The sequence below is a fragment of the Trichosurus vulpecula genome, chromosome 8, assembly GCF_011100635.1.
Source record: "Trichosurus vulpecula isolate mTriVul1 chromosome 8, mTriVul1.pri, whole genome shotgun sequence".
NCBI classification, from domain to species: domain Eukaryota; kingdom Metazoa; phylum Chordata; class Mammalia; order Diprotodontia; family Phalangeridae; genus Trichosurus; species Trichosurus vulpecula.
In genome coordinates this window covers 100,988,355-101,002,191 of record NC_050580.1, presented here as the reverse complement: position 1 = coordinate 101,002,191, position 13,837 = coordinate 100,988,355, and the positions used below count along the sequence as shown (strand labels likewise).

The 13,837-nt window shown below is 38.9% G+C and overlaps 1 protein-coding gene across 2 annotated transcripts in view; it reads left to right on the top strand.

Moving 5' to 3' along the window:
• The first annotated feature begins 9,846 nt into the window (after positions 1–9,846).
• Positions 9,847–13,837, top strand: part of HABP2 (hyaluronan binding protein 2) — a 54,065-nt gene continuing 50,074 nt past the window's right edge. For both annotated transcript variants that reach the window (XM_036735945.1, XM_036735944.1), the window contains exon 1: positions 9,847–9,987. In XM_036735945.1, the coding sequence (XP_036591840.1) occupies positions 9,919–9,987 (69 nt within the window). In that variant the 5' untranslated portion in view covers positions 9,847–9,918. The remainder of the gene's footprint in view (positions 9,988–13,837) is intronic.

The following is a 13,837-nucleotide window of genomic DNA, read 5'->3' as shown; positions in this document are numbered from 1 at the left end:
CACAATTGGAAAGCGACCCATAAGGCAAAGTATTATTCTGATGATGTAGATCTCCGTTCTTACCTAGGCTGGTTCTTGGATGTTGTCTGTTGCCAGAAAGGTACGCAAAATATTTCTAGTTAAAAGGACCTGTCAGAGCTTGGCCTCTGCTGATTGCCTTTGAGAGGCCAGGATCACCTTCATACAATAATAAAAAAGCAGAATAGACATTGGGGTCAAGGAGGCATGAAATCTGGGGCAGCTGGGTGATGTAGTAGACAGAGTACCAGGCTTGGAGTCAGGAAGACTGATCTTCCTGAGTTCAAATCTGGCCTCAGACACTTACTAACTGTGTGAGCCTGGGCAAGTTCACTTAACTCTGTTTGTCTCAGTCAAATCTCATCGGTCAGATGAGCTTGAAAAGGAAATGGCAAACCGCACCAGTATCTTTGCCAAGAAAACCCCAAATGGGGTCACAAAGATTCAAACAACTGAATAACAACAAAGGCATGATCTTTTTCAAGAAGAAGAAGATAAAATAAATTTTGGGCAAGTAGAATTTGAAAGAAAAATAATAAGTTAATTGCTAACTTATTAACTACCAGCTTGAATTCATACAATTCCACGATTTGAATTGAATCGGTATTGTGCTGCCTGTCTAGAAGACACGAGTTTTAAAATGAGATTCAGAGGAATGCCTGACCCTCCAAAAATAAAAAGGATTTTTGTTCCAAATATTCTCTTTATTCTGTGAACCAACTAATCTAGATAGAAAAAGGCTTCCAAATCTCAAACTCCCTTCCTTCCTTTCAGATGTCTTATGGGAAGGTAGGAGGAGGGAGGCAGGAAGAAACAGCAACCAACCAAACATATGCAGAATTTTATACAGTAGTGTTTAATAAATCAAAGACACACTTAGAACAATGAGCTTCACTCTGCCTACGTGATATCTCTTTGCAGTTAGGGCTGGATAGCTGAATGTGTGGACTCGTGCCTCTCTATAGATGATTGATGGGATGGGGGAGATCAGAAAAAGCAGTTGAAGACAACAGACAACCAGAGAAAATTTGAAAAAGCGAGTGGGAAGGTTGAAGCCCCGCTGAAAGATTAAAGAAAAGAAAGAAGTACAAATGAGCAAATCGATTATTGTGTGAAGAGTCTAAGATCTTATTTAATTCATATTTGGCCGGTTCTATTTTTGGTTTCTGTACAGTTTCTTTTTATTGATGTTTCTTAGAGCTCACATTCAAAATTCTGGCCTTGAGATGTGGCCCCGAACGATCACGGGGCCTAAAACCCTCAATGATAAAGAGTCTATGCTCGAGTTTTTAAGTATGGGAGGGAGTTCTGGTTTCCTGGTAGAATAATCTGGTAGTGTTTACAGAAGATGATGACTCTGGCTTAGAAATGACTGCTCCTAGGTCACTTGATTCTTGAGTAGGTAGGTTCTTATCCAAACTCTTGACAAGAACTAGCTGCACAAATTTGCACTAGTCACCCACCCTCCCTGAGCTTTAGCTGCCTCATTGTAAAACAAGAGGACAAAATAATTTCTAATGACCCTTTCTATCTCTAGGATCCTGGAGGGAAATGATTATAGAAATATATGCACCATGGGATTTATATGAAACCTTGGACCAGCTGCACATATATGAGTTCCATTGGCTGCCTTCCAGCCCTATGTTATCCCCATCAAATTAAGGCTTGACAGTGTAAGATTAAAGACATCCAAGTAGTGACCCTTACTGTAGAAAGGTTCACTGGATTCTTACTTCCCTCAATCTCTGACTATTCCATTCCCACCTGTATTATTTACTGTATCTATGAGCACCAAAATATTTACTTTAGGTTAAAGTGGCCCAAAATTATCATGTATCTAATGGCCTAACAGTATCTCCAATGACTTCAGGCAAACGTTTCAATCCCAGCTATGACCCCAGGTAAATTTAAATTCTAGGAAGCCAGAGCTGTGATTTCCCCACCCTGCCCCCCACCGATGTACCCTCATTTTAAAAAATAAGCATGTTTATTATTAACAATAATATCTAATATGCATATAGAACTTTAAGGTTTATAAAGAGTTTTACATATGTTATCTCATTTGATATCTCATTTTCCTGGATTATTTCATTTTGAAACCTTAGGTTCATCTAATCCTCCATGATGGCTCATACATCCATTTGTATGGAATATGGCACTGAAGAGTTGACTTCAGAATAGGACTTCAGGCAATATTTTTCCATGCTTGAAGATTTTGTTGGGAATGAGTACTTGAAATTCATCTTCTCCTCTTCCAACACTCCTCCATTTCCCAAACTTATTTTCACTCAGCACAACATAATATTAGGGATGCTACCTAGAAAGGTATTTTTCCTTCCAACCTAAGGTAATAGGTAAGATTTCTGGACTATAGCTCACAATAAAGGAATGGCAAACACTGACCAGGAAGGGACTGCACGTAAGATTCAGGGAAAGTAATCATATGAATTCATGCACTAAAATTTAACAGGAGCAGTCAGCCCAGGAAGGATGAGATGCTCTCAGGAATGAAACCTTGAAGTCGTAAAAAGAAACAAATTCAGTAAAGGAGAAAAAGAGCTGTCTACAAAGAGCAATGTGAATGCAGAGGGAACTTGTCCACCAATCAAGATCTTAAAAAGATTGAAGATGGAAACAAATAGAGGCCAACAAGATAAATATGAGTGTGACACCGTCCTGCAAGAACATCAGAATAGGCTGAGGATGATAAGACATTGTAAGGACAACAAAAAGGGGGAATTCTAGCTATAATGGAGAAAATAAGAGGATGAAAAGAAGACTAGACCAGGGAGGATGGGACCAACGGATGATGGAGAGAAGGCAGAGCTAATGAACTTTTATTTTCTTTCTGTTTTCTCAGCCAACAAACATCATCTTTGGACTACAATGAGCAGAATAGAAAATGACTAATATGGAATTGAATGCCAAAATAAGTAGGGAGATGAAAATAGACCACTTGTACCACCTAACCAAAGACTGGAAAGGTAGGAAGGAGAAAAACTGGGGTAGCTGAGTGGTGCAGTGAATAGAGTGCTGGACCTGGAGTCAGGAAAATCTGGGTTCAAATCCAACCTTCACTTATTAGCTCTGTGACCCTTGGCAAGTAGTTTGCCTCAGTTTTCTCAAATGTAAAATGAAGCTAAGGATAGCCCCTAACTCCCAGGATTGTTATGAGGATAAAATGAGACAGTACTGGTCAAGTGCTTAGCACAGTGTGCGGCACATAGGAGGCACTATATTAATGCTTAAATTTTTGAACACAGCATTTTAGGGAAAACAAGGTAAAATAGAAAGCACCAGAGGAAGGCAACCAGGATAGTTAAAAGTCTAGTGTTTATGCCACATGCAGATCTGTTGAAGGAAATGGAGATTTATATCCTGAAGAAAAGAAAATGTTGGGTGATATGAAAACCATGTGCAAGCATTTGAAGGGCTGCCATATAGATTAGACTTGTTCTACTTGGCTCTAGATGGCATGACTAGGGCAAAGTATGGAAATTGCAAAGAGGAAGGTTTAAACTCCATGTAAGGGGAAAACCCCCAAACTTGCTGACAATTAGAGCTACTCCCCAAATGGAATGGACTCCTTCAGTGCAGGGCATGGATATGCCTCATTAGAGGTATCTAAAGGTTAGGTGCATGGCCACCTTTGCGATATATTGTGGAGGGGATTCTTGTGTATGTATAGGTTGGCATTTAGATCCCTAACAACACTGAGATGTTCCGTGGTAGGGAAACAGTAAGGCTCCTTAGAAGGTAGCTTTTCAGGCCAGTATAAAGGACAAGTGTTTAGCAATTAACAGCTTAAGAGTCAATAAATCAACCAAGCATATTTATTGAGAATCTACCATAATCACCATCATCATCATCATCATAATTTTCATCATCGGCACTGGCATCATCTATCCATTGCTTTGCAGTCACCAAACACTTGTTCACATACATTATCTTATAAGATCTTCACAACTCTTCTAGTTAAATAGTGCCAATATTATCATTCCCGTTTTGCAGATGAGAAAACTGAGATTCAGAGAAAATAAATGACTTGATTAAAGTCAGATGGTGAGTCAGTGTTGCCTCAGAGACTCAAAACAAGGTCTTCTGACTCTTAAGTTCAGCCATTTCAGTTTCTACGTCATCTTCTGGTGGAGGGCACGCTGTTAGGCATTGGGGTAAATGCGTGCTATATGAGGCATATCAATCCTACTATCTGCCTTTATAGACCTTACCAAATTGATGAAGAGACCAAAGAAGCATACAGGAAATGAGAGAGCAAGTCAATGCTTTTAGGAACCCAACAGATTAAATAACAGAGGTGATGCTAACAACTATGGTTATACCCTAGCTGATGAAGGAAACCTGCGAAAGTATTCATGCACAGGGTCACTTTGGGGTGAGGAAGCCATTGCTTCTCAGCTTCAGCTAAAATAATAGGCATAAAGGACCAGTGATAGGCTATTTCAGGATCCAAAGGGCTGCTTTCTGTTGATTAAAGGACAAGATCCTTTTAATCTCAACCTGGTAGAATCTCCTCAGATACAGTTATCAACAAGATCTAGGGTGGGCTTGAAAGGGAGAAGATGGAGCGTACTTTCTAGGCCTACCAATGGAGTGAGAAGAGAGGATCATAGCAAAGTTGAAGGTCATTTTGTTGTATTTGCTTGTGATCTGTCCAAAATGGAAACTAATGTTAGCACAATTCGATTCACTTAAATAAGCATTAAATAAGCCTAGCCCAGCAGGACTAGATTCACCTAGATTATTTCTTCGTGTCCCCTTCCACCTATAACTCTGTGATAAGAATAGGCTAAAACTTTGGCTCTGTCTAAACCAGTGCTATACTAGAGCTGATTCAAACAGACTCAGGAAAGCCAACTGTTAAATTTTCCAACTGAGTATATACATTTCAGAAATTGGCAAACATAATAAATCTAGGTTTGATTTATTGTTTTGTTAATTGCATAGTCTTAGTCAAGTGGTAGGGAAAATGTAAATGATACAGATTAAATTTATAAGTATGTCATATACATACAACCTTTTTTTTGAGAACTAGTTGTTAAACATTTACCAACCCACAATCTATTCGACCATTTTAATTAAATCAAGTCATTCTTTAAGATAACTGGACAATTTAGTTTATAACCTAGAAGAGTCCTATTATTTGACTGAGTGGTCATGTAAGGCAAAACATGGGAACAGATTGTGCAGGAACAGAGTCTCTATTTCAGGACATTCACATCAAGCATTGGGCTTCTTGAAAGACAAAGTTAAGGATCATTTCCTTAGAGACTAAGAATAAATCCAAAAGAAAAAACCCAAATCCCAGGACCATTGAGAATATAAACCTATATGACTTCAGCTGGCAGACAGTGAATCTTTTTTCTAACCTGGACATTAATGGGGAAAAAATGTCAGAGGCTAGAAAGAGAAATGAATTTACTTGATAAATTGCAAGCAAATCAAGACAAATCAACAGGGATTAATTAAGTATTTTATTAAGTACCATGTGTCAGGCACTATGCTAAGCCCTGGAGGATACAAAGAAAGGCAAAAGACAGTCCCTGCTCTCAAATAGCTCATAGTCTAATGGGGGAGACCACATGCAAAATGGACAAACAAGATATACATGGGATGAATTGGAGATAATGCCAGAAGAAGGGTACCAAGATTAAGAACAACTGGGAAAGGCTTCTTACAGGAGGAAAAGACTATCTGGATAGCTAAAGACTGGATAACATCTGAAACCTCCATGGGCCATGGAGGAATAGAGGCACCAAAGTCTTATTCTGAAACATGGAGAGCATTGATTATGTTTGTTCCCTACCAACCCTCATGATGAATGACTATCATACAATAGAACAAAATCATTTGTTCTTCAACATTAAAAAAATGCACTTTTTTTTCATTCTTTAGATTTAAGAGCATGGATGTTTTTTCTGCATTGACTTCATATTTATTCTATTTAGGACCAGACAGCACAATACGGGAAGAAGAAAGCCTGCTGTTATTGTTGAGGGAGAGGAGTGAGTTTATTACCTAAAATGAAATATCTTGACTGTTTATCAGAGAAAAAAAAATCAATCTGGAATAAAGGGAGCTACCATAAACTTCACAGGTCATTCACTGTTTAGTTAGGAAGAAAAGTTTTGGAGGGTAAGTAGTTTAACAAAAGTCAAAGTCAAAGCAATCTCTCTGAAAGCCTCAGGGGGATCAAGTCAATGACACAGTCTACCACTGTGATGGCTAAGTGGATGTCTCGCTTTCTATTCTGTCTGTTAGTGTTAGATAGACATTGGTGAATGGCAAATTTTACTCTCCCCAGTCATTGATAAATGCACACATGGAATCACAAGAGCATTGATAGAAAACTGGAAAGGCCTTGATCATCTTGTCCAACCCCTAAATTTAGCCATGATGTCTCGAAGAGGGAAGGTATGTCTATCAACTAGCATCTATTAAGTACATGTTTTGTTCCAGGCACTGTGCCAAGCATTGGTCAGTCAGTAAATTAGTTGAATATCTTTCTTTTGTCAAGGTTAACCATTTGAATTTTTAAAAAGTTAAATGTTTTTGCCATCATTAGTATTACTCATGCCCATTAATAAATTAAAATGTTTTGATTTCCACAGACATGCTTTTATTTCATACCTGTGAACTAGACTGAGTTAACGTTCCTGTGCAAATGCTTGTGATCAAGTCTTGTAGCTTATGTTTTTAGTCTAACATACGATTATTTTTCACAGTAAGGACTTTTGGATTTGCTAATTCTTCTTCCCTGCTACTTGACAATTCATTCTGAGCATTCATCATGTACCAATTATGTGTTAGGAACTGTGCTAAGCACTAGAAATGTATAGACAAAAATGAAGAGTCATTACTCTCAAGAAGATTACATTCTACTGGGAGGTGGGGGTTGAGGTGAGGGAATGATCATGCGTACACAAACAGTACAAAATATATTCTAAGTAATTGGGGGGCTAATTACAATTTATTTAGTAAGCAGTTGAGATTTGTGATTTCTTATTGTTATTATTTTTATTTAATCCATTTCATTTTTGTCTTTGTATCTCCAGTACCTAACACAGTGTCTGACACATAGTAGGTGCTTAGTGAATTCTTACTGATTGATTTTTTCATATTCTAACGTTTATGTGTTGAAGTCCACTACTGTTATTATATTTTTGTTTTATTTTTCATGTATTACTGTTAATCTTTCTTTTTTGAATTTGATGGGTAAATTGGTACAAATAAATTTAAAATTGCTATAAACATAACTTTGTTTAGTTTTTAGTTCTAATATGCTTTTGGTATGACCCGTGGCCTTTATGAACTGACGTTCTAAAAAATTGCATAAATATGTCATATTTATATTGAGCACAGCAACAGACAAATTCCTCCTTACCACGCTGATCTCTTACAAATTTTTTTTTCTTCTTTCAACTCTTCCCTTTCTTTTCTTTTTTTTTTTTAAATCAATAACTTCCAAGGGTGGATGGGGTTGGTACAGAGGAGGCATCTTCTAAACTAGGAGCCTGATAGTAGCAAAAGTTTTCATCTTGCCTGGATTTATTTTTCTTTCTTTTGGTTTCATCACTACCTGTTGGAATTCTATGGTTCTCTTGAATATACTAAATGCTATGGGAGGCTGAAAAAACTTTTCAACTGGTCCTTGAAAGATGAATAGGATTTTGATAAGTAGAGGCTGGAGGAGACCGGTGGGGGAGAATGGGATGTCATTCCAAGGGAAGGATAAACATGAAAAATAAAGAAGGTGTGAAAAGGAGCTTCATATCAAGGGACAGTAAGTTTGCCTACAACAGAAGATGAGTGTAGGCAGCATGATCAACTCTGGGTCCTACATTTTAGGAAGGACTATTACAAGCTGAAGTGTAGATCTGTACAAGGGTGAGGAGACTTGAGCCAATCAATCAAGGACAATAAAAGCACCAGTGGAAGAAACTGGGGATGTTTAGCCTGCAGAAGAGATGACTTAGTGGGGGAAGGGGAGAGCTGGGGGGACAAGATAGCTGTCACCAAGGATTTAAAATACTGTCACGTGGAAGATTTTTTCTGCTTTGCCCCAGAGGGAACAAAATTGGAGCAATTTGTAGAAATTGTAGAGGTAGATTTGGGCTCAATGGTAGGAAAAGTTCTCTAATTGTTAGAGCTATCCAAAAGTAGGATATGAGCTGCCCCAGGAGGTCTTATGGCAGATTCACAGAATAACAGAATTGCAGAATATGAGTGCTAGAAGGCACATGGCCAAGAATTCCTTCTAAAATATACCCAGCATACTCTGTGGGACAATGATGTTCAATGAAGGGAGGGAAGCCCACTACCTCCTTAGGCATTCTGTTCCATTTGGGGATAACTCTGCTCAATAGGAAAGTTTTTCTTACATTAATCCCAGTTCTGCCTCTTTATAACTTCTTAGCAATTACTCTCCGCTTTTTATTACAGGAAATCTTCTCCCAAAGTCTGGATGACCTTTTATCAAGATGCTGCAGAAAGAATTCTTTGCCTAGTATGAGTTAAACAAGACAGCCTCTGATATACTTCCAGTTCAGGTTATGTGAGTTTTTGAGTATAACTGCATTGAATCACCAGTTGGGACTCTTGGCCTTTAGCTCCTAGCAGGGTTGGGGGGGGGCAGTCTTCTTCGCTCTGTGCTTGTCTGAAGATGCAGGAGAAAACTGGGGAGCTGGTCCAGGCTGCTCAATGCAATGTACACTGACAAGAAATGCCCCCAACAAAATTCTGAGTTTCCCTCTCCCCCACCCCATCCTAAGGACTAATTGGGGAAAGAAAATGTCCCCTCACACCGGTCAGATTCCCATCTGCAGTCAGGCACCCTAAACAGCCACTGTTTTCCAAGGCACGTGTGTGGAATAAAAATAAAGGCCGGTGTGGGGAGAGAGGTATGTACCAGATTCAGAGAAGCAGGTTGCCTCAGGCAACAGAAGGAGTTTGAAGCTTGGATTTAGAACTCAGATGTGGGGAACTCCCTGAGCTATGGGGGCTTTTGCAGTAGTCATAAAACCCTGGTGACCACTTAGCATAGGGAAATGAGGTGTTTATATGAGTTGAAACGATGCCTTATTTAAGAAGACAATTCAGACAAAAGAGCCAGCACTTAGTAGGTACCGGCTACTTTAAATAGTTCAGCTCATAAAGAATGTAACTAGATAAAGCACATGGGGAAAGAGTTGTCCCTAAATATGAGCTACATTTTTGACTGATCAAAGACAGCAGAAAAAAAAATAATTAAAAAGTAAAATCCTTACGTAATGAGATTTTAAAGAAAACTTTTAAAGCTGACAGGGTAGTCCTGGCACCACTTCAAAGTGTTCATAATCAATGTTTGTCAATAGCAGTTTTGCATCCTTTCATTTATCTTTCATGAATATAAAGCACGATGTTATTAGAGGCCCATCCATACCTTAATTCTGTTTGAGATTTGATGAATCAGGACCCCATTAATATTCAGGACAAATCAGCAGAGGCAAGGACGCCTTGCATAGACCCTTCCAGTATTGGTTGCCTTTTATCTCATTGTCTCTGCTATGAGTTAAACTAACTGGCCTTCATGGTAAACTTCAGGGGCCATATGGTGGCCGTGGACCCATATACAGGCCCAGAGACCTCATCCACTTGGTGGCTTTCTCTTTCTACTCTAATTCTCCTTGGGCAAAAAGAGTTCTATGACTCAGCCCAACCCATCAGTCACATTTGTTTAATCAAGATAGTTGGCTTGCAAAACATTAAACAGTATTTGATGCCTAGTTAATAATTTGCATCCTATTCATTTGTTCCCAAATTGCCAGTAGATTCCCTTTCTTCCCCCAAAAGTATAGACAGCAAAAGAGATCTTGTTAACTTCTGAAAGACACTGTAGTAAAGATGACTACCTGGGCTTTTGGTCTTCGAACTCTTCCTCTAGTGATCTTGGTGGGGCATGGAGCCTTCGGGGTAAGTATCTTTTCAAATAATTGTGGTCAGTGGACTAGAGAAAGTTACTAAGTATAATCAATTCAGTGTTTGTGGTGACAGGCCCAAGTATTAGTTTTAATATTATTGATTGATTGACATTTGAAGAAGGGCATTAAAATTTGATGTTGACCTCCAGTAAACCTCTTGCCATCTGTGGCCTTTGGTTTCCTTATCTGTAAAATGAGAAGTCTGTGCTAGATTTTCTCTATGGTTTCTTCCCACTCTATGATTTTATCATTAAATCAAAAATGTCTTAAAGTTACCGATAGCTGACTAGCCATATCCACAGAAATTGATAAAATAATTACTAAAATCTAATTTGTCTTCTAAATTCTTGGATTCTGTAGTAGGAAGAGACCTTAGAGACCATCTAACCTACCCCTTCCCTATTTTCTGGATGAGATCGAGTGACTCAGCCTAAGTCATAGGGGGGGTGGCAAAGCTGGGGTTTGCATATAGTTCTGATGATTCCAGAGCCAGTTGTCTTTCTACAACTCAGCAAGAGAAAGATCCCTTACTAAGGTTTCATTTGGGAATACTATAGAATAATAAATTCTAGTCTAAAGCCTTCAGATGTGAACAATTTTTGGGGGGGAAGGAAGGAGTTCTTTTCTTCCCCCGCTTTATCATTACTGCAATTCACCACGGTTATTAGGGTGAGTTCAAAGGTATGGTTCAGTACCTAAGGAAGAACCCATAGATGTTGGAGTGAAAATAGGAGTGTAGAATATTGGATTTAGAATCAGAATCTGGAATTAGAATTCCAATTCCACCATTTGCTGCCTGTGTAAATCGGGCGACTGGGTTGATTTCTCCAGACTCTTATTTCCTTTACAAATGAAATGGCTGGATTAGTTCAGGGTTAGGTAAACAATGACCCAAAGGCTAAATCTGGCTCCTTCCTTGCTTTTGTACAACCAGAGTTAAGCATGATTTTACATTTTAAAATACAACAAAACTTTATTTTAAAAAATGTTAAAACCACTCTTAGCTTGTGGGTAGTACTAAAGCAGGCAGTGCTGGATCTGGCCCATGGGCAGCTTGCCAGATTTCTGGACTGGATGATGTGTGAGGCCCCTTCTAGCTCTAAAGTCTATGATCCTACAAGTAATATATATATATATATACATATATATATATATATAGATAGATAGATATATGTATATGTATAAAATTGTTACATATAATAATATATTATTATATAATATATGCCATATATAATGCTATAATATCTCTGCCCGGGTGCTCTTTAAATAGCATATGGCAGGAGATATCTATGCTGTCTATGTGTCCAAGGATTTATCTAATTTGGCCCCAGTGGACATCTGGGAAAAGGCCTTCAGCTTTGAGAAATAGATGAGACTGGAAATTCAGTTTCCTATGTAGTTGTCCCCTATTAAGGAGCACTTGGGTGGGGAACACGAGCGCATACATAATTTTAGAGCTGGAAGGCGATCTTAGAGGTCATGTACTACAACCCTTTCATTTTACAGAAGAAGAAACTGTGGATCCAAAGAAATTAAGTACCATTGAGAATTGCTTAAAATGCTTAGCATGAAGGCAGCTTCCCCACAAAATTCAGATAATTCTATCCTTTTTTCAGAGTGGGGGTGGAGTAAGGGAAAGGATGGAAGGAGGGAGATTAAAAAAAACCCACTCCAATAAAAATGTTTATATAGTGCTTTCTACTTTTCAAAGCCTTTTCTCATCCATTATATCATTTGATGGGTGCAGCTATTTCTTCAGGAGCCAGATTGGAATCCAAGTTCTCCTGATTAGAGCTTTGTTTTCTTTTCAAATAGCAATCCCCCCCCCCACCTTTTCCTGTACTCTGCACTCTCAGACACCTTAGCCAGCCAATAAGCTGCCTATGACTCATTCCCCAAAGGGGTTTTCTTTTAAAATTATCTTTTGCACATATGTGGTCTTTGCAATTACAGATGATTATCAAGCAATCTAAATAGTTTGCAGGCTTGTTGATTGTCTGTGGCTGAGACCCAGCCGAAATACCAAAAGTCTACAGAGAGAGGTAGTGGAAATTGTTCCAGCAAGGCATATGAGGTACTGCCTGGGAGAGCCAGGGATGGGAAGAATCACATCCTAAAATTTTCAGGAGAGGAGGAGGCAGGAGTCTCTGTTTGAAGTTCCTACAAAGCTAATGGACCAGAAGAATCTCTTCTTGCAAACCCTAGCGACTTTTTAGGGTTAGCGATGAAATTATAAGTCAATAATGGATAAAAGAAAATATGAGAAAGTCTCCTTCAGGCAATGAGCTTAGTCAGTTCCAAAGAGAGGCTTGTGGTCTTCAGAAGGGCCTCTTAGTCCATATGCGCGCCAGACAGGTGGTAAAGCACACAGATTTCATTCAGCAGGCCGAAGGGAAAGAGAAAGTGGCCAATTATCCCTGAAGTCTGGGAGAGGGGAGACCAGCAACCCATCGTAGGGGAAACATCCACCTGGCCTGTCTTTCTTGCCCCGGATGGATCAGATAATTATCAGACTAGTTGTTTCCTGTCCATTGTATCCACCTGCTCTTCACCAAGGGAGCAGGTTTCGGATGTCTGCACATCAGGATGTGATTCCTTCCTGCCCACATTGCCCCCCGGGAGCACAATCCCATTGCTAGCTCAAACTGCGGTGGGTAAAAGTGTCCCACTGTGCCAAAAGATCATAACAATGACTGACGTTTATATAGCATTTTCAAATTTGCAAATGCTAAGGAAGGTTGTGTGATGTAGTAGACAGAATGCTGGACTTGGGAGTCAGCGAGACTGGGTTCTTAATCCCACCCTTAGACGCTTCCTCATCTGTAAAATGAAGGCGCCGGACTTGGTGACCTCTGAGATCAAATCTACATCTGAACTTAATGTCCCTGTGAAGGAGGTCCATAGATATCGCTGCACCCATTTTACAGACGAGAAAACAGAGGCTCATAGAGGCTACTTGCCCAGGGTCACAGAGACAGAAATGTCAAAGATGGAATTTGAACCCAGTTTTGTTTTGTTTTTTGCTTCTCAGCCCAGGATTTTACATATTATATTATATTCCCTTTCACAGATAAGGAAGTATAAGGTTTAGGCTTACTCGCTAGGTAGCATTGAATGGCAAGAAGAAACAATTTGGTATAGGAGAAATTATATTGGGCTTAGAGTCAGATCTAAGTTTGACTCTCAGCTGATGTCATTCAGTAACCATGTGCTCTTAGGTAAGTCACTGAAAGACTATGAGCCTCCATTTTGAAAATGGAGGTCAGTTGCATGGCCTACTCAATAGATGTTATGAGAATTAAATGAAATAACATGTAAACTTATGCTTCTATGGATCCATAATCTCACGCATATAAAATGCTACATGAACATAAGGGGCTGATGTTATAATTAGTGGTGTCAAGGGCACTATTTCAATTTAAACCAAACTCAGCAACTAAAAATTCCACTACAACCAAAATCTCTATATAACAAAAAACTAATTCTTGACTGCAGGCAGCCATTAAGAATACAGTGTCTATTAGGTCTAACACTTGTCGATGTGTTTGTCTCTGGATCTTGACAATTTTAGGATACATATCTTTCCATCTAAAGAGAGGGAATCAAGTGGTTTTTAAATAGAAGAGCAAGAATCATATTTTTAGAATTCCTCACATGTCAACAATGAAGAAATGTCCTCTCAGAGAATTATAACAAATATCCTCATTTGCGATAGTTAAACTCATCAAACTTTTAGGGCTAGGAAAGAACTTAGAGAGCAGTGGGGTTCTTAACTTGAGGTCTCTGAGCTTATTTATTTGTTACGGTTTTTTAATATTTTGAGAACTGTGTTTTGGTATAAT